This window comes from Strigops habroptila, chromosome 7 (assembly GCF_004027225.2).
Source record: "Strigops habroptila isolate Jane chromosome 7, bStrHab1.2.pri, whole genome shotgun sequence".
NCBI lineage: Eukaryota > Metazoa > Chordata > Aves > Psittaciformes > Psittacidae > Strigops > Strigops habroptila.
The window spans coordinates 10,162,857-10,186,963 of record NC_044283.2 but is presented as its reverse complement, the minus strand read 5'-3'; the positions used below and the strand labels follow the sequence as shown (position 1 = coordinate 10,186,963).

At 40.4% G+C, this 24,107-nt stretch overlaps 1 protein-coding gene across 4 annotated transcripts in view; it reads right to left on the bottom strand.

The window, feature by feature from the left end:
* The window catches only part of DOK7 (docking protein 7), a 64,205-nt gene extending 40,706 nt beyond the window's left edge, over window positions 1-23,499 (bottom strand). For 2 of the 4 annotated variants that reach the window (XM_030491640.1, XM_030491643.1), the window contains exons 1-6: window positions 23,387-23,499; window positions 23,194-23,239; window positions 20,667-20,912; window positions 16,708-16,908; window positions 10,453-10,572; window positions 1,898-2,005 (exon numbers count right to left, since the gene is read on the bottom strand). In XM_030491640.1, coding sequence (XP_030347500.1) covers window positions 1,898-2,005; window positions 10,453-10,572; window positions 16,708-16,908; window positions 20,667-20,912; window positions 23,194-23,239; window positions 23,387-23,440 — 775 coding nt within the window. In that variant the 5' untranslated portion in view covers window positions 23,441-23,499. Of the gene's footprint in view, window positions 1-1,897; window positions 2,006-10,452; window positions 10,573-16,707; window positions 16,909-20,666; window positions 20,913-22,719; window positions 22,854-23,193; window positions 23,240-23,386 lie in introns of those variants that run through there. The other 2 variants (XM_030491641.2, XM_030491642.1) reach the window with 2 other exon arrangements.
* Between the last annotated feature and the right edge of the window lie 608 nt (window positions 23,500-24,107).

The window sequence follows — 24,107 nt, the reverse complement described above, 5'->3', positions numbered from 1 at the left end:
GCATAAGGACAAAAGGCAAACATCACACAAACATGTACACAGAAACAAACAAAAACCCACTTTCTTGTAGCAACAGACACAGTCTACAATGTTATTTTCTTCCTTCTTAAGCCAACATGTACACAAGGGCTGACAGCAGGATCATTTTGTAAGTATTAATTTTAATTCATTTTATTAATTTTAAACCTTGGGCAGTAAGTTGCCAGATGGAGTGGAAAGGGAAGGGACCACTACAAACTGTGACCTGAGCTTCTGGAGTTACTAGGCTATTTCTATTCACAGTTGTTGAGGAAAAAGTTTAGAACAATTTTCCTGCTCTTCATGGAGTAATTCTTGATACATACAGTCACACAATAGTAATGTTTATCCCATGAAATCTAATTCTTTCTTTTCCCCCAGTGCCCATTACATGACACTGGTTTGTGACCCCTGTGTGAATGTAACTTCTGAGATTAAATCATACATCTTTCTAAAGAGAAGGCACAAGTTACAAAAATATTAGTGTAGGTCTCAGAAACATGCCCAGAAGAAGAAATATAATCATTAAATAAAAGTTGTTTTGCTTACAAAAACATCTATTTTTATTTTAAAAAATAAGATTGTTGAATTTATTTGATATCACTTCTCTTAGAAAAAGATTTCAGGCACTTTAGAACTCTGGAAGGGAAGCGCCCACCCCCCACCCCAGTCTTGAAGAAAATGCTCTAATTCTGTAGAGCTAGATGTTCTCTCTCCAAGGCAGTGGCAGAACCTAGGTCTCCAGATTCAGGCAAATGTCTTCCCACCAAACCTACAGGGACAGTCTTGTTGTTATGATATATCCCACAAACACAAATATTTAATTTTCCTATGTGAAACTCAAAGAACAGAATATGAAAAACTTACTCTAGGATTCCTCATTCTCTGAGGATTACAACATTCTAGGAGAATGTATTCGAAATTGGGCCATGTTTTCTAACCAAAGTGACTGAATTAAAAAAAACCACAGCAACCAACCAACCAAAAATCCAAACAATTAAAAAACCCAAACAAACAAACAAAACCAAACAAACATGCTTCTCTATCAAGTCTCATTTGTTTTCCATCGATCTAGTCAAGTCTAGTAGTTATGTCCTAACCAAGAAAAACCTCAAGAAGTCTCAGTGTAATTTAGTCACAAACTACATTATATAGCAGGGTCAAGACTGAAGTAGCCATGGACGTGTATAGAGGCACATAAGAAAGTGCCTGAGGATCTTCACAGGGCCATTTTCATGTTCATAGGCTTTAGAGTCAAAAGCAAAGCAGATGTTTTGAGGATATAACTTCTGCTTTAAATAATTCAAATAGAAGTACAGGGCATAGGTCCTTTTACAAATCCAGTGCTCGACACCAATTCTACTTTGATATATAAATGACTCCAGAAGGAACATGCACAGACAGCACCACAAAGAGCAAGAATAGTAGCACTTAGAATCAAAGCACGGGAGTCCTAGGTTTCACAACAAAATCTGCTGTAAGCCTGATGTGTGAACTACATAAGTCAGTCCATCTCTCAAGCTGGAGTGAGTCCAGTATACTTAAGCAGGTATCGAACTTGACACAGAATGTTCTTTTAAAGCTACACATGCACAAATTCAGTAAGATTCAGCATACTAAGGGATTTTCCTGTTTTAATAACATTTGATCCAAAACTCACTCTTCTCAGTTAAAAAACTCCAATCTACATCAATGGACTTTAGACAATTCTGCTAAAGAACCGTCCCACAAGCAACAGCAGCCAAATCAAATATCTTGACCATTTTCTATTATTTTTCTTTTAAGCTTACCTTTTTATAATTATATACATATGCTCATTTCTAAAGCCTGGGGAGGAAGGAACACCATTTATTTTTATTCAATTAAAGATATTTCTTACCTCCGCTGCCCTGGCGACTTGTATGGGACAGCAAGCTCAAGCGCTTTTCTAACTGCAAAGCTTCATGAGCCAATCTTTCCTCTGAATAGGCTGGATTTGGACTTGGATCTTTAAAAAGAAATAGAAGATAAGTAAATAAAAGAGAAGAAACATAGAAAATACAAAAAAAGCAGAAAAGGGGGGAAAAAAAGACATTCTTATGTCAGATAAGAATGTTAGCTATTCTTATGTTCTCATGCTTGATCTCCTGCCAGAGGAAGGGATAATGCTGATCGGAAAATGTATGGGACAATCTGCTTTCAAGCACATCCTGGAGAAATGCTACATAATAAGTTATAATTTTAAGTGCCAAAGACACTTTCAAAGATTATGCCCAATGTCTGTAAGAGTTATCACCAGAGACAGGACCCTGAAGAGCACAGCACCAAAGGCAATAGCTACAAGAACATGAGCATCCAGCAGGTCTAAAGGAGTTGAAAACTAGTATGTGACCTGTAAAATATGTCCTGACTTCACTGAACTCCTTGGGAATTTTATCATCAAGAAAGACCAAATTTTTCATCTCACAAATTTACAAATCTACATCATAAACTCAAGAGTTATAATGGTTAAACCATATGATACCTTCCAATTCACATCACCTATTTACAATGACATTGCTTTCAAGTTTGATGTTCAGAAGGTCACGAAGTTCAGAAGTCAGATACGAAAAAAGCAACCTGGTGGTTCTCTGTCTTCATGTTCAATACAAAAAAAGTTAAAATTATAAAAACCACTCCCAAAGCATACTATCAGGGATTTTCCCCATGCGTTTCAGTGAGTTTGCCATTCCAGCTGAAACCACTGAAGGCGGCTCACTCTATTCCAATAGAAAGACCAAAAGTTATACAGAATGTGGAAGTACTTTCACCAGTAAAACAGACCAGTGTTCTCTAAACAATTTTGTTTCTAGCCAGGCACAACAATAAAACCAGATGTTGAAAACAATAATAATCATTATCCCAAGAGAAATCTTACAGATTTCTTCAAACAGCACTGACAAGTGTGTCATGTTCAGCAGTGGCAAAGGATATGGTCTGCTAACTTGTTCATCATCAGGAGTTTCAGTAGCTCTTATTAATTAAAGTGATTAATGACAGATAAAACAGATTAGCTTCCTCACAACTGCTCCTCTTGTATATCTGATCAACTGAGCAGCATACCACAAAAACGTTTAATCATTGAATCATTTAATAAGAGGGGAAAAAAGCCTGAAAAGGGCTATACATTGCTGCGGTTGAGTTAGTAAGACAAGAAAGAGTTGAAATTACGAAAGAAAAATTCATTTTCATCCCAGGTCTTTCAGTTTTAAAATACTTGGGTTTGATGTTGTCAACACAGCAATCAAATCAAGCTCACAATCAGGGGAAGGAGCACTGCCAAGTGAGCTGAAGCTCCATGGGAGTCCCTAAATTGTTACCTACCTGAGAAACAAGCTGACACAACTCTGCTCCCTAACTGTATTTCACTTTCTAATCTGCTCTGGCTAGATCCAAGTGCGTCACAGGAACAGAAGTGACAATGCTGAACTTTCTTTCACATGTAGAGGGGATTTCCATCTTTAGCAGTCAGCAATCTGGGTAAGATGAGCAGGACAAGCCAGACATACACACAGTCCTCCTATAACAGCATGTGTTGGAAATCAAAGATGTTCTAACAGGGACAAGGCAACAATGCATGTGACAAACATAGTCTGTGACCTCTGTGTGCCCCAGCTCAAACAGTGCTTGATTTCAGTGTCTGACACCTTCCAAAACGGAAGAACAGAAAAGAGGACTTCTTGATATGGATTATGTTGTTAGGTCTTCATTCCTATTTCCACTGCAATACAATTCAAAATAAACATTGACTAGTTCAAACCTGTGTAACTTACTCAAACAAAACTGTGTAAGCTTACTCAAACAAAACCCCCAATGTTTCCATATGGACCTTTGCCAAAGAAAAATACACAACTTGGCCACCAGCACCTGTGGTGCAACCCAGACAGGTCCATGCAAGGATCCACTCAAGCATACAGCATTACAGGCTGCTGCTAGAATCTACTTTTTAATGTCCTCTGTTCCAGTTACTCTGCTGTATCAAGTTAAATGCCCTTATGTCCAAAAATGTTCAACAAATATGTTCTACAAGCACTTTGAATAGAAAGTTGGCATAACAGATCAACAAATTAGTCAAACCAAGATGCAACAGACACTAACCCTTCCCAAAGAAAAGAACTGTCAGTAGGAAAGATCCTGCCACTTTCCTCAGAATATGATTACTTGATAAATATAGATTTTAATAACATTACTTGGGCACATACACAACTATTGATTTTTTAATAACTGATATCCATCTTACAGACAGCAAAAGATATAACTAAAAAAACCTTGTCAAACATCTGATCTTGCAAAAATGGCCTGTAATAAAATACAAGATGGGAAGGTAGAAGGGAAATTGAAGAAATCAGTAAGTTCATATTTCACATGTTCAATTGCTTCTAGAAGACAAATTCCCTATTAGCTACACAGCTACAGAACAGATTTCACCCAACAACATGTAATCTCTAGGCATACTGCCTGTCCAACAGGACTGATAAATTTTAGTCAAACTTACCCTTAGGGATTGTCTATGTATAAAAGGTGGATATAAAATTAGGCCCATAGTTATGTGCTGTGACCTCCCATTGCCCAGTTTTGTGGAATATTGATTAGAAAAACCCTTTCTCAACAAGAACTAGGAAATATCTAGAGAAACAGTTTCAAAACCTGCCAAACACATATAGACTTTAAGTCTTAGGCAGATATTAAAAATAATTGTCCTTCAGTCCTTTCTGAACGGTCCTTTCTGAAACCTTTGGTTTGCCTTTAACCTTCTCCGCTAATGAGCAAGACCCCTCTGGAGAACACACACGATACTATTTCCCAGAAGCAGCAGACTCTTATAACAGTATTTTTGGTTACAGACTACCAAGCACTAATCAGGAGGTTCTGCTACAAGATCAGACTAAGAACTGAAGTCACTGGCAGCCACTTTTTAGAGACCAATCTTTACTGGAGGGCACACAACCTATGTCCTCCTGTCATATGAGAGTAGAAATATGGCCTAAAAAATTATAAAAGTGAGGGATTTTTCAATGGTAAAGTTGGACTTGTTGGCATCATCCTATACCTTATGCATGCACAATACAAAGCCTCTAAATAACTGCATAATAATTAACTATATTACTAACTCAGGAGGACAGAAACAACATGACTGGTACCAAGACAGCTGTCCAAGGAAGTTCAGACAGCTTCTTCCTACACAACATCCTGCAGTAGCTCCAACTCCAAGAGCAATTAGTACCCTCATTTCCCAAACTCTTAACAAATGTATCCTGTAACGCGATTTACTCCCATGGAATCTAGGCAGTAAGATTCACTCAGCTCTTTCAATTAAGAAAGTGTTTTATCATTTTCCAAACAAAAATGGACCCCTTCCTATGAAGAAAAATCCTTCATGTGAGGCATTCACTGAAATCTTCTTAAAGGTTTGCTGCTTTGGGAGCAAAGGGGAAAGATTACATCAAATTTGGCTGGACTTAAAATGACTCTGATGGTGATTTTATTTTTATATTACGTTGGTGGATATTCATTATAGCCACATCAGCTGCTCATCGTGGGAGATTTTGGATACTTTGGTAACATACAAATAAAGTGTCACAGTAATTCAAAGCACCAGCGTTGTTTAGTAAGCACCTGTCAGGAAAAAATGTGTTGTACTAAGTTAAGTCAGCAGCCACCTAAGATATGCTTGATCATATGCATCTTTAAAATGCAACATGGGTTAATTACTTCATTAAGCAAAGTGAGATAAGTTAGGCTGAACATCTGTCCTTTCTTTCTTTCTTTCTTTCTTTCTACCTTTGAACTGTAGGCACATTTGCAAATCAGGCCTGGACCCTCACCTTCATGCTAACATCTCCACACCTTGAAAGATGGAGGAATGAAAAGATGTCCTAAAAGTTTGAGAAGGATCCACTTGGTACAGATACTGCAGAAGGCAGCCACAGAGCTGTCTTGCAATGGCCAAAGGTGTATCAAGCTTCAACAAAAAGAAAGAGCATCAGATAGATCCTCAGCAAGCAGCACTCTCCAGTCAGTCACAAAGCAGCCTGAAAAAGCTTCCAAAATTAAGAGAGAGCATCCAGACTAGAATCATAGAATCATAGAATCGTAAGGGTTGGAAAGGACCTTAAGATCATCTAGTTCCAACCCCCCTGCCATGGGCAGGGACACCTTGCCCTAAACCATGTGGCTCAAGGCTCTGTCCAACCTGGCCTTGAACACCGCCAGGGATGGAGCATCCACAACCTCCCTGGGCAACCCATTCCAGTGCTTCACCACCCTCACTGTAAAGAACTTCTTCCTTATATCTAATCTAAACTTCCCCTGTTTAAGTTTGAACCCATTACCCCTTGTCCTACCACTACAGTCCCTAAGGAAGAGTCCCTCCCCAGCATCCTTGTAGACCCCCTTCAGATACTGGAAGGCTGCTATGAGGTCACCACGCAGCCTTCTCTTCTCCAGGCTGAACAGCCCCAACTTTCTCAGCCTGTCTTCATACGGGAGGTGCTCCAGCCCTCTTATCATCCTCGTGGCCCTCCTCTGGACTCGCTCCAACAGCTCCATGTCCTTTTTATGTTGAGGACACCAGAACTGTACGCAGTACTCCAAGTGAGGTCTCACGAGAGCAGAGTAGAGGGGCAGGATCACCTCCTTCGACCTGCTGGTCACGCTTCTTTTGATGCAGCCCAGGATACGGTTGGCTTTCTGGGCTGCAAGCGCACACTGCCGGCTCATGTTAAGCTTCTCGTCAACCAACACCCCCAAGTCCTTTTCTGCAGGGCTGCTCTGAATCTCTTCTCTGCCCAGCCTGTAGCAGTGCCTGGGGTTGCCCGACTACCATGATTACACTTGGCGTCTTTCCAGCCTGAGGACTAGACTATCCAGTAGCCCTAAATTTAGAGAACACTGCTCTGCCCACTGATCAAAAATATCACTGATCAGCTGTTGGGCCTTTGCTGTGTTCATGTTTGGTGTTCAAGACTAATTTTGCTAGTCAAAAGATGGAATTCAACACACATCTGATAACACAAACATTTATCATATAATACACATGCAAATTCAGTACAGATTACAAGCCATGCAATCAGTGTTCTTTACTACGCCAATATCTAGACTTCTGTCAAGAACATGAAATTCTCTGGTCTGGTTTCTAAATATCTTCTCAAAAGAAAAAGAGACTATGCAAGCAGTCAATTACAGCAAATATCTTCCAACTAGTAGCTGGGGAAAACAAGTCATCCAAAGACATCCTGTCACTCATTGGAGTCCTTAATTTAAACACTACACTACCTAAAAACATCTACAGATACCTACACTACCTTTGCATTCCCACTCAATGCCATATGTCTTAAATTTGAGACCTGATCACGCAGCCTTTAACAAACAAAAACCTCCAATCTGCTAATGGTGCTGCCTACAGGAGTATTTTGGCAAAATCTGGCAGAATTAATGAACTCCCAAAATAAGTACTACACAGTAAAATACTGTAAAACATCTAATATTCTTTTCCATTTTTAGATGTAATACACATAATAGAAATCTTTTTATCATGAGAATATTCATTATAATTTTATACCATTTCCAAAAAGTCAGAAAATAATTCAGGTTGGAGGAGATCTCAGGAGTTCTCTAGTCTAACCTGTTGCTCAAAGCAGGTCAGCTGTGAGAGACTAGACCAGATTTTGATAGCTTGCAATGGTCAGTCAAGTTTGAGTTCCACTGCACAGCATTTTCATTACATATCTTATAGATTACATAATAAAATACATATAGTATTCATATATCTATGTTACACCAAGCTTTTAAGGGAGTAAGGTATATTTTTCCAAACTACAATCGAGAAGAGACGTCAATATTTTACTTGAGTAAACATTCCTTGCACATGCAGCTTACAAACTCCTTTTGGATATTGTGCATTTTACATTTGTTTAAAGAATCACTTTGGCAATTAAAAGTAAGGAAATTGGTCATTTTTTCAGTCTTCTTCAAACCAGTCTCGACATTTCATATTAATTTCATGCTAACACTTAAATATTTCAGCACTCCACTTAACCATATGGTTTGTACATGAAGCTACTGGATTCATTCATTACCCTTCTTTCAAAGACAGACTAAGCAGATATTGACTGCATAACCTCTCTAGGTTATAATTGTGCTATGAGCATTGGTGTCCAAGAACATCATCAATGTGACTTTTTTCATCACATTACATTCTTTTCTCTGTACAACTGCATAAAAGATACTCAAGCATATTTCATGTTTAAATTGGAAAGGTACAGGCAACAGCAAGAAGCCAAATTCAAACAGCAAACTGTGGAGAGAAGGCTGCTTCCTACAAAAGCTTTTAAATTACACAAAAGCAGAACACTGCATCTATAAAGCCCAGTTGAGGGTGTGTAGCATTCTGCACTGCAGTCAGTATGAATAACACTGAGTTTTGATGTAGTTACCAGAGGTGTGCAGATGGTTAATCTATTTAATAACTAACCCTTTCAAAAGGTTAGGTGAATTTCAGTACTCTTGCCAGATACAGTATGTAGCTGGTAGAGACCTGACCTTTTCAAGCAACACACCACTTTCTGTGTAACGGCATACTTGGCAATGAAAATTACTTTATGGATGATTCAGTATTATTGTACATGTGCATATGCCTTTAACAGCTCTGTGCAAGCTTCTGCATGGGATTAATAAATGAAGGAGAACATAAAAAATACAAATTTTCTGTGAAGGGACATGTACATGGAGGTAACAACAAACTAGGGGAGACAAGGGTAAAGATACAAGGAAATGTAAGTTAGAGAGGTCAAAGTAGCTTGGAAAAAGGAGTCTGCAAGAATGTGAGCACTGTTCCCTACAGAATATTGCTCCTGTTCAGGGAAACAAAGTGAAATCAAGTGGCTGAGTCCATCGTCACCTCATTTTAGTGGCAAGTCCATCAAGAACAGAAGACAAGAGACCTCAGAAAAGAGGTCTTCCTTTACAAAAACCACCAAATCACCCCCAGGATATTCAACATCCACTTTATGCACTTTAGTGAGGTCAGAGTTCTTAATGGAGGAAAGGGAATGTAGTATGTGGCTATGTATGACAACTCACAAATGCCAAAGCTGATAACTAAGATGTGAAAGCAGATTTATTTCTACATGTCTCTAAAAAAAGATTTTTCAAAGAACATGACATCTAAAACTAAAATTTTAAAAATAATAATAAAAAAAGACAACAGAGTAGTTGCTTGTAGGCTTAATTTTTCTAGACAAATTTTTGTTAAATGAAAGACTTAGGAGTTGTATATATGTAATACACTTTCAGATATGCAGAAAAATATGTGTTCGATAGCAGAGGTTTAAGTACCTGCACTGCTTCTTTAGGTTTCTGTTGTTGGGCTTTTGTTGCTTGTTTTTTTAACACTTCACTTACTTGAACACAAGCACAGATCATCACATAAGAATGAGGTTTTACTGACTATTATGCTTACTTTATTTACTTCAGTGTTACGGCTAATGGAAAGAAGAGATTAACTGAGCCTTGCATTTATGTTCACTAACTTTTCATAATTATATTCACAAGTTTTGCATCTAGATCTGATTTTTTCCATGATATTCCTTCCTGCAACTATCTTCATCTTATAACAGTAATAAAACCCTGACAAACACCTATTAACTGCCTAACACTTAAACAAAAACTATAAGTATTTCCCACAAATCCCACCTCATCCTTCACCATTCTTGCTGCCTATTCCCACTATATCCCACCGCCAATTCACAGATATTTTCCTATACTCTCATTTCAACATTCTTGCCCTCTTTGACACAGTCATTCTGACTCAATATTATATTTCTTCATTTGCTCAAGTCAAAAAGCAACAGGACTTACTATGATGCCACCTAATTCCCCCTCTAAACATTACAGCACATGCAGCATTTACCATGAAATAGGAAAAGGAATTTAGTCCTTGCACATCAGAAAAGAAGCTCAAGCTGCAAAACTGAAATGTGATGTGGATGCCTGACAAAGGTTTCTGAGGTTGGCAGGACTTAGTTCTAAACATTTCAGATGAACTCAAAATGCCCTAGAAGTTAGTTTTCCATTAAAATATCAAAATAGTAATGCAGACATGGATCCAAGTTGAACTGTGTACATTTAAAACTAGAGTTTAGGGTTCCTCTCAATCCAAATTGCCATATTTTAGTACTGCTAAATAAGAGAAGGCTAGAGTTAACAATATCACCAGGAATATGAATGAGCCAGAGCAGCAGGGGGGGACTGGGTACATTCAACTGATAAATCCGTACTGTGACATTTCAGAATGAAAACCACTTTGCACTTTCTACACCCTTAGTGTCTGCAAGCTGTTCTTACAACCACAGCAATAAAGTGCTAGACATGGCAAGTTCCTACTTTGCTCGGTTACTCTATACTTCCTATATTAACCTGGTAGGACTGGACGCAAACCAAAAGGGCCCTTCGTCGGGGAGATGCCACGGACGATACAGTCGAATAGAAAGCTGATCTGCTCTCCTTCAGCACAAGAAAGGAAAAAAACACCAGCCCCTGCAAGAAAGCACAATATAAATATGTGTTTTTCACTTGGATACATTAGAAATATATTTAGATGAAGCTATTTATAGTATAGCAGAGTATTAAGTGCAAGCATGAAAAGACATCAACAAGATGTTATCCAAATAAAAGAAATACAAAGAAAAAATTCAGATCAGCACACATACAATATATCACAAACACGCATATAAATTCAATAGCTACCTAATCTTTTACACTAATTTTCTGAGATTCAGGCACTTAGAGCAATGCCAAAATACAAGCCATATTCTTAACAGCCATCTGGGTCTTTTATTCTTCTTTACTGCTAAAATTTAGTAGAACAAATCTTACCTATGCAAGAGTCAGGGATACTTACAGGGTCTTTATCAAAACGAACCAAGGTATTTTTACTATTACCCAATTTTAACTGAGAGCAGCTTTTTATATCCCAATGAATTAGGATTTGATTATATTGCTGGATTATAGTATAAATTTTCCTAGACCAAATCCTATGTGTCTATTATTAACAGAACGTAACACAACTCCACAGGTTGTCAACAGATCTTTACCCTTTGCTCTATTCTGATATTTTGCTTTCCATTCATTAAGAATAGCCCCAAGCAAAATTAGAATGAGAATCACTAAGTAAACAAACAAGTTCTGAGCTTCATGATATATAGCTACATGGACAACGCACAAGACTAGAAGTGCTCCACAGAACACTTTGAGAATTGCCAGTCCAAATATTATTCATATGAGGAAACAAAAAAAAACTTAAAACATCAGGCAAAAGACCACCCATGCACACCAGAAAACCGCAATAGCAAATCCTAAACCTGCAGAAAGCTTTTGCTTATTTTTTTTTTTTTGAGATTTGGGCCCCTAATCTGGACATAAATTTGACTTCTGCATGTCTCTAACCAATTCCAAGTTGCATATGTTTTTTTGCCAATTTTAGTCAAAGCAGCAAAGCTGGTCTTGACCAGAATGCCTGTATCCCTATCACTTTCCACACCTATGCCCCATCACATTCAACAGGATATTCACATTTTACTTAGGCAACAGATACACTTTTGACTACTTGACAAAGCATTATGGGATTCTAACAAAGGGGATAATAAAGAGTGGACCACAAACCAAAATAATTCTTTTAGTAAATTACATATAAACAGCAAGCTGCAAACTGACCACCCTACAAAAAGCATATTCTGGTCCACACTCTTTTGTAATTCTTAATTTCTATCACATCTCAGTCTCCATCTGCTCTGCTTAAATCTGTTCAAGCCAACATTGTTAGCAGCATCTTCATAACTTGATTTGTCATTCCACCACATTTGATTCCCCTTCAGATCTTATTGATCAAAACTTCTTCAGCTAAAGAAACAGAAATCCTGTTCTTGAAACAGTTTATTTCATCTGGTGAGCTGCTAGAAATTTAACTGTCTGGTAGAAGTTAAATTTATACTTAAGGGCTATTTCTAGAGAACAAGGTCTCACATGTATTACTTGAAACTTAGAATAGACAAATATTAAAACACTACGCCATGTTTAAGCAGTTGAAAAGATGAGCATACACAGGCTCACGAAATGTAAACCAGAGTAAAGCCTACTCAACTTTGCACTTCTGTGGCATTGGTTTTTAGTATTGTTTTTAAAAACAAGTTTGCCCCACGTTTCCTCATGGCACATATACACATCCTGGCTTCAGGATCAAAGACCTAGGAGATTACAACAGAAATCATGCAGTCTGACAGGTATGAATGTTTCTGGTGGTGACTCACTCTCAGTCTTGTCCCATTTCCCCTGCCCAAGAAATGCCAGAGTCAGAGAACACTGCATTAGAAAAAGCTAAGCGCAAAGCATGTATTCAGGAACGATTTGAAATTCAGTTCTTCCTTTGAGCTGCCTTATCCTCCCCCCACAGAATAGAGGGAGTCTAGGGAAACCAGTTTGCCTAATCTTAGATGGTATGGCTCCTCCCCCATGAATCATAGTGATGCCAGAATCCATGCCTTCCTTGAGGGAGCAGGGCAGCACAAGGCTTTGCTGGACTCTGAACATGACCCACCCATTCCATGCACAATAATTAAGCAAGATATAGAGACAACATAACAGAGGACATTCATATCTCAAGCACAATGATATACTATGTGGCTTGATAATTCAGCAGAACCCTACACATCCATGTCACCATTCAGGAAAAGAACATTGCTTAAATATTTCTGTCATAAAGAGTGCATCTGGACCACTTTGTTCTTTTATCACTATTGCCAAGAGTCTTACTTAAACTCCTAAGAGGCTATACAAGCTTTTGACTTTAATAGAAACAAAAAAGTGAATGTGTGCATACAAGCTGGCTGCTTAACTCAAGGGATGATTTCTGCGAAAAACTATCACACATTTGGAAATCCCAAGAAATGTGATGGGTTTGTAAACTAGTAAACTAGTGCAAACAGTGTATGCACATGTGCACATGGATACAAATCTAATATACACATACGCACAAAGTATTTCTTTGTAGATTCTATTATTCACATGGCCACCACGGTTGCTGATCAACTCTTACAGGAAACATTCTCGTTCTTGTTTTGATAGGTAGAACTAGATTGCAAGGGAAGAAAGAAGTTTGGGGGTCCTTGCAAAAGACATATGAATAGGAAAAGCTTAACTATGTTTTAAAAGCATACATAAAATCCATCAATAACATTTCTTCTCTGCTTTCTTACTAGAAATTAGACATCTCAGTCATGTGTTGGAAGAGATTTGGTGCAGAAGCATTTGGGAGCCAAGGAATATATGGTATGCATCACTCTAATACCATGCAGCTGTTTAGTAGACCAAAGAGCTCACTCACTCACTCTCTTCATAGGGTAAGAGACCTGGTGAAGAGCAGCCTGCAACCGCTTGCATAAGGCTGAAACACTAAGCCAGTCCTCTGGCAGTCAGCAGTAAAGCAGTGTACGGTCTCCCGAACATTCAAGAGAAGTTGCCAATTATTCCTTCAAACTCTGTACTGCATGTGAAAGCAGGGAGGAAGAGTCAGTCAGTCCCTTCCCATGAATTATTCCTCCTAACAGGTACCAGACAATGCTAGAGCTTGAAGTCTTTTAGCTACAGAAGAAGTACAAACCATGGCAGTTTAGTTCATGGTAATCATCATGTTGTCAGATCAGTATATCTCAATCCTGACCTCATGCAACCCTCTTTAGAAGGTATCTCAGGCTGCTCTTAGGTGAAAATTACAGCAGGTGTTCCTATCATTGCCAGCTAAGACATGGCCATGACTACTAAAAAGATAAAAATGTCTGTTGTCTGCAGTAGGCGTAAGTAACGTAAAGAAAAATACTAGCACATTAACAGAAGTTTTAATCTATGCAACCAAGAATCTTTCAAGAAATTCCAGACATTGCCCCTGTTCAACCACCTCTACTGCTTCTTAGTTTCAAATAAATTTCCATTCATTTACAAGTTTACTCCTTTCCTCCTTTGGCCCTTTCAGATATGCTGGTAGCCACTTCCACTATTTCAGAATGACTTTTAAGAGCCACTTGCAGAAGTCTTAGGGAGGAAGAAGCACCTAATTTTATCAAAACAATCACAGAAATACTCCTGCTCATCCTGCAACTAGCAGCAGCATCATTTGTTCTTTCAAAGGACACCAAGGGTCCTACAAGTTCCTCTCTTCCAGTAGATCCTGTTAGAAAACATGAGCCAGCTTCAAACTGCTAATGGAAGCTAATCCTGAAGTACTTGAACATTGGAGAGCCTGAATTCTCACAATGTTAACATGCCCTTTAATTACCCTACTTGAATTGTTTCACACTAACCTCCAAGTCAAGATTCTCCTGGCAACTGCTCTCTCTAATTGAGAGTAGTGCGCTCTAACTGAGCTAGCAACTTAGGAAAGTGAAAGACTCCTTTTTCCCAGCCCATTCCTCTAAATAAACCTTTCGATTGACTCCTAGGCTCAGATGCCTGGCTTTTTTGCAAATGGTATGTGTGACTGAGCTGCCGCTAGAGAAGCTGGGGGCAGGGAGAGCCAAATTTGCAGCTGTCAGGAGCAGAAGAAAGTATTTTCTAATCTCTAGAAGTACAATTTTGATGTTAAGACAAGTTCAAAATGTAAATGCTCTTTTTCCTATTTAAGAACAAACTGGTGTTAAATGTCTTGAAAATGCACCTAGTTTAATGTTTGAAATCTTAGCATAATCTCAGATGGTTTCCCTCTGCCTGGATTGAGCACCAAAGCCTCTGGAGTTGAACAAAATCTGTACTGAGCGACTAATTGTAAATATAATCACACATTTTATATTTATGGAAAATTTTGTGAGGAAGCAAGGAATAGAAAGCTAAAACAGATTTCATAATCTTTTAGACCTTGCTTCTACCACAGAAACATCCAAAAGTAAGCTCTGCTGCTGTTTGGGTCTTGGGAGGGTTTTTTATGGAGAGGAAAGGCAATTTAACCACAAGATCAACAGTTTCTTTTAGTATGGTATTTATTACAGTGGTATTTAAAACTCTGATTCACTAATCCTCTGCATTCAGAGCTTCTCAGGAATAATGTGGGCAAAGATATACTTGAACCAATAGAAAGTAATAGAAATAAGAGTCCATTTCCAAGGTGCTGACTGGGACTGGCCAGTATAGATTTACACAAGGGAGCTAATGTCTAACCAGTCTGACAGTCTTTGATAAAGTGACTGGTTTGGTGAATGAAGCAGTAGATATTATTCTCTGACTTTAGCAAGGATTTCAGCACCATCTCCTATAATATATTCATTGACAAACAGATCAAGTACGGACCAGATAAGTGAACAGTGCAGTGGACTGAAGACTGGCTGAAGTGCCAGGCTGAAAGCGTCGACCAGCATAACCCAAAGCCCAGCTGGAGACCTGTTTTTTACCTAAAACAGAATAACCTTAGAAGAAAACTGATTTATTTCCTCACAGGCTGTAACACATTCCTTCAAATAGTGGAAACCTTTCTTTAACCCTAACCTCTGAATTAGGCAGGGAAAGATTTGAACCAGAATCTTCCACATTGAAAACAAGTGTCTTAAATCAGGAATCAGGATAGAATAGTTAAGTCTATACTTATAATCTTTGTAACTCAAGTCTGTAATTTTCAACCGACAAAATAAAAACTCCAAGAGTAAAACAGTCAAAATAATTTCTTTACCATCCTCCCCAGATTTTGCCACAAGTCCCAAGGCAGAATATCTTTGGATTCTTAAACCGTCTACTTTTTGAATTTGGTAATTGAAGAAATCCATTATTTCCACATTTCAGTATGCAAGTCAAACAATTTCACATCTACACTGGCAATTTGCATACCCACTTGCACTCACAGTTCATCAATTCAGCATGGCTTCAAACTCTACTTTTGAAGTTAAAACCTTGTTTTCTAATTATTTATATGATATTATACCAAGGTACTAATTATCTTTCATTTTCAATTCTTGTATAAAGCTTTTTGTTTTATCTGAAGTGAGAGTGTGAGTCCTACACTGGGCATTGGAACAAGAGATTACTTCCCCTCTAAAGATATATCTTAAGTACTAGGCTACAGAAACTAGCTTCAGCTTGCTTACTTGCTTTCATTTTGACCCCACAAACCTCATGGTCCCATAAAGTGACCAACCTACTAACAGGGAAGGGAACAGACAGAGTTCCTAACTTTTAGCAGCTAGAAGTCCTCTATGGGATTTAGACATTTGCCTTTACACAAAAGCCTTGATGACACCTGTAACCTCAAAGCTCTGTATCATTTTCCCTCTGCAAACAACAAAATAATTGATCATAATTTAACAATCTGAACATTAAACCATTTTGCTTTATGTTTTGCATGACACTAACCATAAAATTTCATCCCCTTATTTTTGCTCTGTGTCCAATAGCAGTAGGTGACTGAACACCTGAAGGGCCACAGGGCAATGTTCAATCAGGATTCCACATAGCCACATTTTTACTGAACACCAGGGTTGAAGCCTGCAGAAATCTGCTCAGTAGAACAGACCCTGAGGCTGCCTGTATGGCAAAGCAGCGCAGCTGGTTCTGCAATCTCCACTTTGAATGAGACTAACATTTACATTCCTACATAAGGTTTCAAACAACATTTAGGAGACATGTTCTGTTTGTACTTACAGAAGCCGCACCTGGTACCCCCTTCAAAGATGAATCCATTTGGGACAGCTCCATACCGACGCAGATCTGAGAGCTTCCATTGCCCCATGACACTAGGAGGAACGTCTTTTACAAGGACGAGAATGTCATTGCAGAAATGCAGGGTAGCAGGCCCACTCTCTAGTTTAGTGCCAGGTGCTACAAAAACTTGAAATCTATGAACTATCAGATAAGGAAGAAAAAGAAGATTACTATAGAAAACAGAAGGACGGTACCATGACTTATGTGATACAAGTCATTCTATTCAGCTGTGGTATGTGGACCAACCCCTGCCCCCACCACAAGGCTCTAGCATAAAGATTCTAAGCAGTGCCCAGACAGCCCCATATGAGCAGCTATAAGCTCATTACTCTCTATTATGCCAGTTTGGGACTGGAAAAGAACAAATTTTTATATATATATATATAAAAAAAATTATTAATTTATCCTAAGTCTTTCAGGCTACTCTGTATCTCTAATTAGTCAGTTATCCAGCCCACACTTCAGTTACCTCTTCCATCTTTGCATCACCACATGGGTTTCTTTGTCTCCTCCTCTAAACAGACCATGCCTCTCCATTCCTAAGTGCATGCACACATACACGTAACACAGTGCCCAAGGAGCCCAAAAGCCAAGGCGCAAAGTAGTAGGCAAGTTCTAACCAGAGCTCTGTCACTGACTCATTTGCAGCCTTTAATAAACAGCTTCACTCCTTCCCTAGCAGTAAAATGGGGGAAAATTACATTTTCCCACCTTTGTGAATCTTTTGGGAGTTGGTAATGGTAGATGCCCAGACATTTAGAATTACGAGGAAAGTAAGTGATTCATAGGTAATAAGCACTGTTAGATGTCAGTTAATTCTTTATATTTCACAGCCTAAACTTCAAAAGACTGGAAAATAAAAGGAAATACCCATCTCATTCAAGTTTACAAAATTCAGGTTCAAATCCCAACTCCACTATCCCTTATGTTGTAAGGGTCCTTGCCTAACGCAGCAGCTGCTCTAGGCTGGTCTCTCACCTTGTCCTCCAGAGCTGTTGCATTCTGAATTATAAGCAATTGGGTACACTTCAAGGGCTCAAATCTCACAGTGTTTCAAAGGGAGCAATTTAAGTGAGCAGGCACTTAATTTTCAAACAACTGTTTTGACCTCCACTACTCATCTAGTTTCTTTCCTCTTGTAATTGGATAATAAAAACAAAAATATGTCTTGGCACAGAGAAGCATCAGGACTGCAACATTTTTAGTCAGAGGCTTTCGGTGGAGCATTTATCAAGAAGCACATAGATTTATCTTTTAGTTATCCTTCAGAGATCATACAAACAGCTCCCTGCCCAGGAAATCTACACAGTAAACTTCCAGGTAGTCTCATGTCTCACATCCACTCTTCCCTGTGTCTTGCCTATGCTTCTTCAAGCATCATGAATTTCAGCTAGGTCCGAGTCTTGCTTCTCATCTAAATACTTGCTGCATTCTTAGTTACCATCTTAGCTGTAAGTCAATTCCTCATCTATGACGTGCATTAGATAAGTTCCCTAAGGCTCCAGCAGAATTAGCCGCAAAGTCATTCGAGTGAAATGTGCAAGGAGACAGAGATAGATCTAACTAACCACAGCTCTACTTACAGCTTTGCCAGTAGTACTGCTAGGAAGCAAATCAGTAGTCACACGATGTCCCCTTTTGGGCACACAGCTGTTACACAACCTGCTCAAACATAAACTATGAAAAAGGTATCAAAACCATCATGATGAATAACATTCAGTAAGGAATCTAAGATCATTTCCAACCCCTCTGCTCAGTACTTCACTGGCAATTAAACCACAGGAGCAGAAGCATCAGTATTCTTTCTGTCTCATAAATGAGGAATGAAGTACACTCTTCACACAATCAGTTGCAAGTTTCAACAGCTGCTGAAAACAAAGAGCTGCAGCTCAGATGCTAGACCACTGTTAAAAAAAACACCATAAGCAAATCTAAAGTCAAAGTAGAGGAAAAAACCTGATTTGGACATGAAGCTTTTGCCATATGCTGCTTTCTTAGTAAATTGGAATTTTTTTCAAAGTTCTTCCCATCTACTTCTTCTCTGAAAAAATAATGAATAAGATATAGAGCTGAATATGTCCACAAACAAAAGGTACTATTTAAGGTCCTCACTTCCTTTAGCTCATCTTTTCCTCTCCACAGCTATTCACTGACCTGCAGTACACTAACTTCCTCAGAATGAGTTTGGGCTCAAGCACTCTTCTCGCACTTGACCTATACCTCAACTCACTTAATCCCAGTGTTTTCTCTAATCCTGGCTCTTTTATTCCAGGAATCACATCCACCTCATCTGCTAAAAATGGATAGAAAACACTAGGAACACCAGTGCAAATGCATCCATTCTGTGGTCTTCATTCATGAACAGGAACAACTCATTTACTCCTTTCCCTTTTTTTTTTGTTTTGCTTCCCAGACTCTGAGGTCATCTGTCCATGGTCTATTTTTATCATCCAGCAACCTTACTTCCAAGGCATGCAAAGGCACCCTTACTACGCTTCAAGAAAAAACACCAGTCACCATCCTCTCTTCATCTAAGACTCCACTCTTTCCTATTTCTTCTTAATCTAGACTCACTTTACTTTGACTTCTTTCTCCTAACTGAACCTGCACTCAAAAGTAAAATCCTGAAAAAAACTTCTATACTCTGGTCTATCCTCCTTCCCCTAAGCTTTTTTGCAATTAGTGTTCTACTAGTTATTGCAAATTCAACCAATTATAATTGGTTTCTTATTTCTTCATTTCCTCACCTCCACACATGTTCTCTCCCACTCCATTATTACTTCATATCATCATCCAATAGACTCTATTCCTACCTCATTTTTCTTTAAAAAAGCCCATCTTCGCTGCTTCTGCATTTCCTCCTATCACAACCAGATTGAGATTAAATACTCTCTCTAACCCACCACTGCATCAGTGCAAGATCACAAAAGCCGGACCTACCTGCACGTAGATCCTAAATCTAGTAAAGAAATAGAACCAGAACACAGCACAGCTACACCAAAGTGTACCAACTGCTCCAGCTACTCATGCCTGTATTGCTCAGAAATTACCTCTAACCTTTCCCCTTATGCAAGGCTTCATATTTGACAGCTCCAAGTGGTACATCCCCACATCTCTCTTGCGATACTTCTATATTTCATCACTGTAAAATTCCCACCATCTTTCTATGTATGTACTGCAAAGGAACAAGTCCACAAATGCAACAGATGGCAAAGCATATGTAACAAATGATTAAGATGGCTAATGTGCATCTTCCATACACCTACCCTCCTTCCCTAGTTATGACTAAACAAACATAAGACAGATACTGTGGATTACCACTATTATCAGTCTTTGTTCACCACTGTACCTTTTAGAGCTGCTAACCAAGAAAATAAAATAAAAGGATGCATAAGAGTGAAGCTAGCTGGAAAGACTGTGTCTGATGACACTCCTTATTGCAAGATGTCTCTTCCTGAAAGAGGACACTAGCAGTAACAAGCATTATAAATACAACACCTAGTAGGCAGCTCAGAAAACTGGGATTAAACTAGTCAAGTGCAACTCAGGACTCTGCTCCTTCAGGCTCCCTCTGAAACCTGTTGTCAAAATCCCTAAGTAAATTGCAGGACCAGAAATAGAAGTCTGATCACTTTGCTTCAAAGCTACACACTTTCAGTGCCAAAATCAAAAACTAAGAGCTCTCATAGTTACCTGTCAGTACTGGGCAGTACCATGACCAAAACCTATCATAAGGGAGACCTGCTTTAAGATGTAAAGGGAAGACCAGTCTCTTCACTCTCAAATGAGTGACAGTCTTTTCCTTACCTATACTTCATTATTTGCATTTTAGCTATGTTTTTGTTTGCCTTTTTTCCCCCCTGGAAGATAAAAACAAAGCATGATAAGACAAAGGTTACCTTCCCCCAAACTGTAGCGGATTCGTATATCCCATGCATACATTGTTTCCTTGTTCTCAAATCCCAGCATCACAACTTGAGAGAGACAGATGATTGCAAGCGTGTGATTCAAGCCCTCATAGGGGAGCCCAGGATCCAAGCCACAGATGTCTTCTAAGGTCATGCTGCTCCTCTCCTTATGCCCTTTTGCTCGTTCAGATTTATCCTTGTACACAAGCATGAGCAAACAGTCTAAAAGAAGCAAAACTGTCAGAGATGATGAGGCAGAATATAGAACATAACACATTTCTCAGTACTTCGCTTCAGCACAAAGGTGGTTTACAACTGCAGGGTCAGTCTAATCAAGTGAATGCAAGAACTCAGTTTCCTTTTCCCACCCCATCCCCGGGTAGTTTGCAGACCCTGTTTTTAAGGAGAAAACATTGAAGGCATGTTTCAAGAGTAATCTGCAGGCTCAGAAATAAGAAGGCAAGTGAAAAATCTTCTCTGTTTTACTTTCCAACAATCCAGTGGTTTCTCAGACAGTCTCTGGAGTGTGGGACTGACTCAACTCTGAGCATCAGAAGCTACACTACAGTAGCTGTTCACATTACCAGCACTAAAGACCTAAGAGGCTATTGTCATTGTATTTCCACCATTGTATTTCCACCAGAACATACTGAAGCACAAATGAAATTCTTACAGTAGTTCACAGATTACGCAACTACTAAATGGCAAGCAGACTACACTGCCAGATTGCTGGTGTCAGCTCCGGTTTCCTACTTAAATACTACACAGTAGCCATTGCTAAATAACCATTATGTGCCACACCTTTTTGAAAGTAAAATACTTTCCTGTGTCACCATTTGGTTTTAACCCCTTCCTAGAGGTGTTTATTACACTATAACTACGCAGTGGAAGAGAGCAATTCAAATGCTGTGGTCCCCTGGGAAAACACATTCCAGAAGCAACCCCAAAAGAGAAGAAAAAAGGGGAGAGGCCTCCCCAAACTTTTGCAATTAGAAAAAGAGCTCTCCTCTTCCCCCTTCCTATCACATACCGCTCGGTTGTGCAATTAACGATCAGTATCAAAGCTGCTTCATCCACAGCTTAAGCTGCCCTACATACCACAAGGGAGAAAGCCCCCCATGCACCATCTGATGAATGCTGGGGTGTGGTGCTCCGAGCCCTGGCAAGGTGCCCTGCGGCCCTCAGCTCGGCAAAGGATGGGCACACCTCCAAAGAAGTGAAAAATGACCGAAAGACTGAACCCTCTGCTAGCTAAACCAGAGCTCTGCATTGACTCACAATTGTTTTCATCCACCTGTTAGCAAAAACAGCTGCAACTGTGAGATTCAAGCATTCTGCAATACAGTTGTGTGTCTGGAGGACTAACAGCTATGGTTTACAGACCGAGAAAAGCACATCACTGAGGACTTTTTCTGTTAAATCTAGCTAATTTAGCTAGAATACAATACTGTCTTTGAGGAATAAGCCACAGGACCAGCCATTAAGTTTTCAAAGCAAATTCCCTCATCTTCCCCCTTCAAACTTGTCTTACAGTAGAAATCCAGGCCCACGTTCATATGTCTGGATACCAGCTCTAGGATCTATAGATGCCAGTTCACGCAGGGAAGTTTAACAGAGCCAGTCGATACGCAGGCATTTAAGACACTAACACATAACTGTAATGATTCAAGTAACAAGAGTTAGGTCTGAAGACCTTCAATTACTAAGAAAACTTTGGTCTACCAGCAACAAGCTAGAAAAGATGCCTTAATCCATTCTGCAGCAATGCAGATTCACATTTTCTATGTATAGGAGCCCTGGAAAAATATACTTTCAGGCCCAAATGTTTTCTCTGTTAGGAACAGATAGGGAAACCTGAAACCTAAAACCTACTTTTCCTTCTCCAGCAGTAAAACATCAGCTTGGAATAGCATTTTCAATTTCCCCTTCAGAAGCAGGGAAGTGATTTTTGTCTTTTTCTTTTTTTTTTTTTTAATTCAAAATGTCATTTTATTTTTAAATCGAAGTGATATTTTATGTCAAAACACTGATCAAAAATACCTACCGAGCTTTCAATGCCAGCTTTTTTTACAGCCACCAATCACCCTGAAGAAATAAACGGGATCCAAAACCGAAAAGCTGTGCCTTGAGAAGTCACCTTTCCTGCTGTAGTCAGCGCCTGGTATTAAACTACTCAAACCCGACACCCGGGCACCACTGGCAGCCCGGGGGACAATGTTCAACCAGGCACTGGCCGCCGCGGCTTCGGGGGGCTCCAGCGGTAGCCGCCTCCTATTTTTTGCCGCCTGGTCCTTTGCCAGATAATTTACTGTCCGCTCCCCTGATTAAATAAGACAAAAAAGAGGAGGAAAGAGCAGCGACGGCTTGAGGGGAGCCCCGTCGAGGGTGATCTCCAGCGGCTGCGAACATCGAGGGGAGCCCTGTGAATTCCCTGCCCTCGGGGCCCTCAACCGCGGGCGGAGAAGGGAGGGACACCCCGGCACCTGCCTCCCCTCTCCCAGGACGGGCCCCCTCTTACCTGCCACCGGGGAGGGCTTACGCAGCACCAGCCACCTACTCTTCCACTGCAACGAGAGGAAAAGAGAGGGTTAGCTAAGGCCGGAGGAGGGAAGTACGGGCTCTCTCCCCTCCTGAGGAGGGGGTTGTCGGTGGGCGACCCCCGGCCCCAACCCGCCGCGGGGCCGGGCCGAAGGGGCGCTGCGAGCAGGGACCTTTTTTCCATCTCTCAACTTGACGTGACCCTCCACCAGCACGGAATCCGTCATCTTCAGTCATGATTCCGGACAGCTGCGCCCGGCTCGCTTCTCTCTCCCCGCGCTCTGGACCAGGGGTCACTTTCAAAATAGCTTTATTAGGTCCCCGCACAGACACAGGGAGCGACGCGGGCGAGCGGCCAGCGCAGCCCGGCCCTCCCCGGCGCCCCCGGCCCCACCGGGCAGTGGAGCGGGCAGGGGCAGGGGACGGGGCGGCTTCTGGCTGAAGGGAGAGGGGGTCCCAGGAAGCTTTTCACTCGATCTTTATTCATGTATTTTACTGCGGTGTTAGGGTTTATTTAATTATTACTATTTTTCCTGCAGGGTGTTGGTAGAGGGAGGTGCAAGGGGCGCACCCGGAGCGCCACAGCCCCGCGACGGCCGCCCTGTCGACCTCCTCGGGCGCGACCCCGGGCAGGCACCGACCCCGCTCCGCCGCCCTAATCTCGCTCCGGGCTTTACCGCTGACCGCCCAGGCAGCCCGGTGGCTGAGGGCGGCGGGAAAGCCCGGACTGGATCCTTGCGCCCTTTGCCTCCGCGGAGCGGGGCCTGGCGCCAGCGGGCCGAAACACCCCCTTTTCCCCACCCCTCTTACAATGCTCAAATTCCTCTTTCAAAGCCCGTAATTACTGCTCCCCTCGCCTCCCAGAAGACATACAGCCAACTACCCCGGATAAAA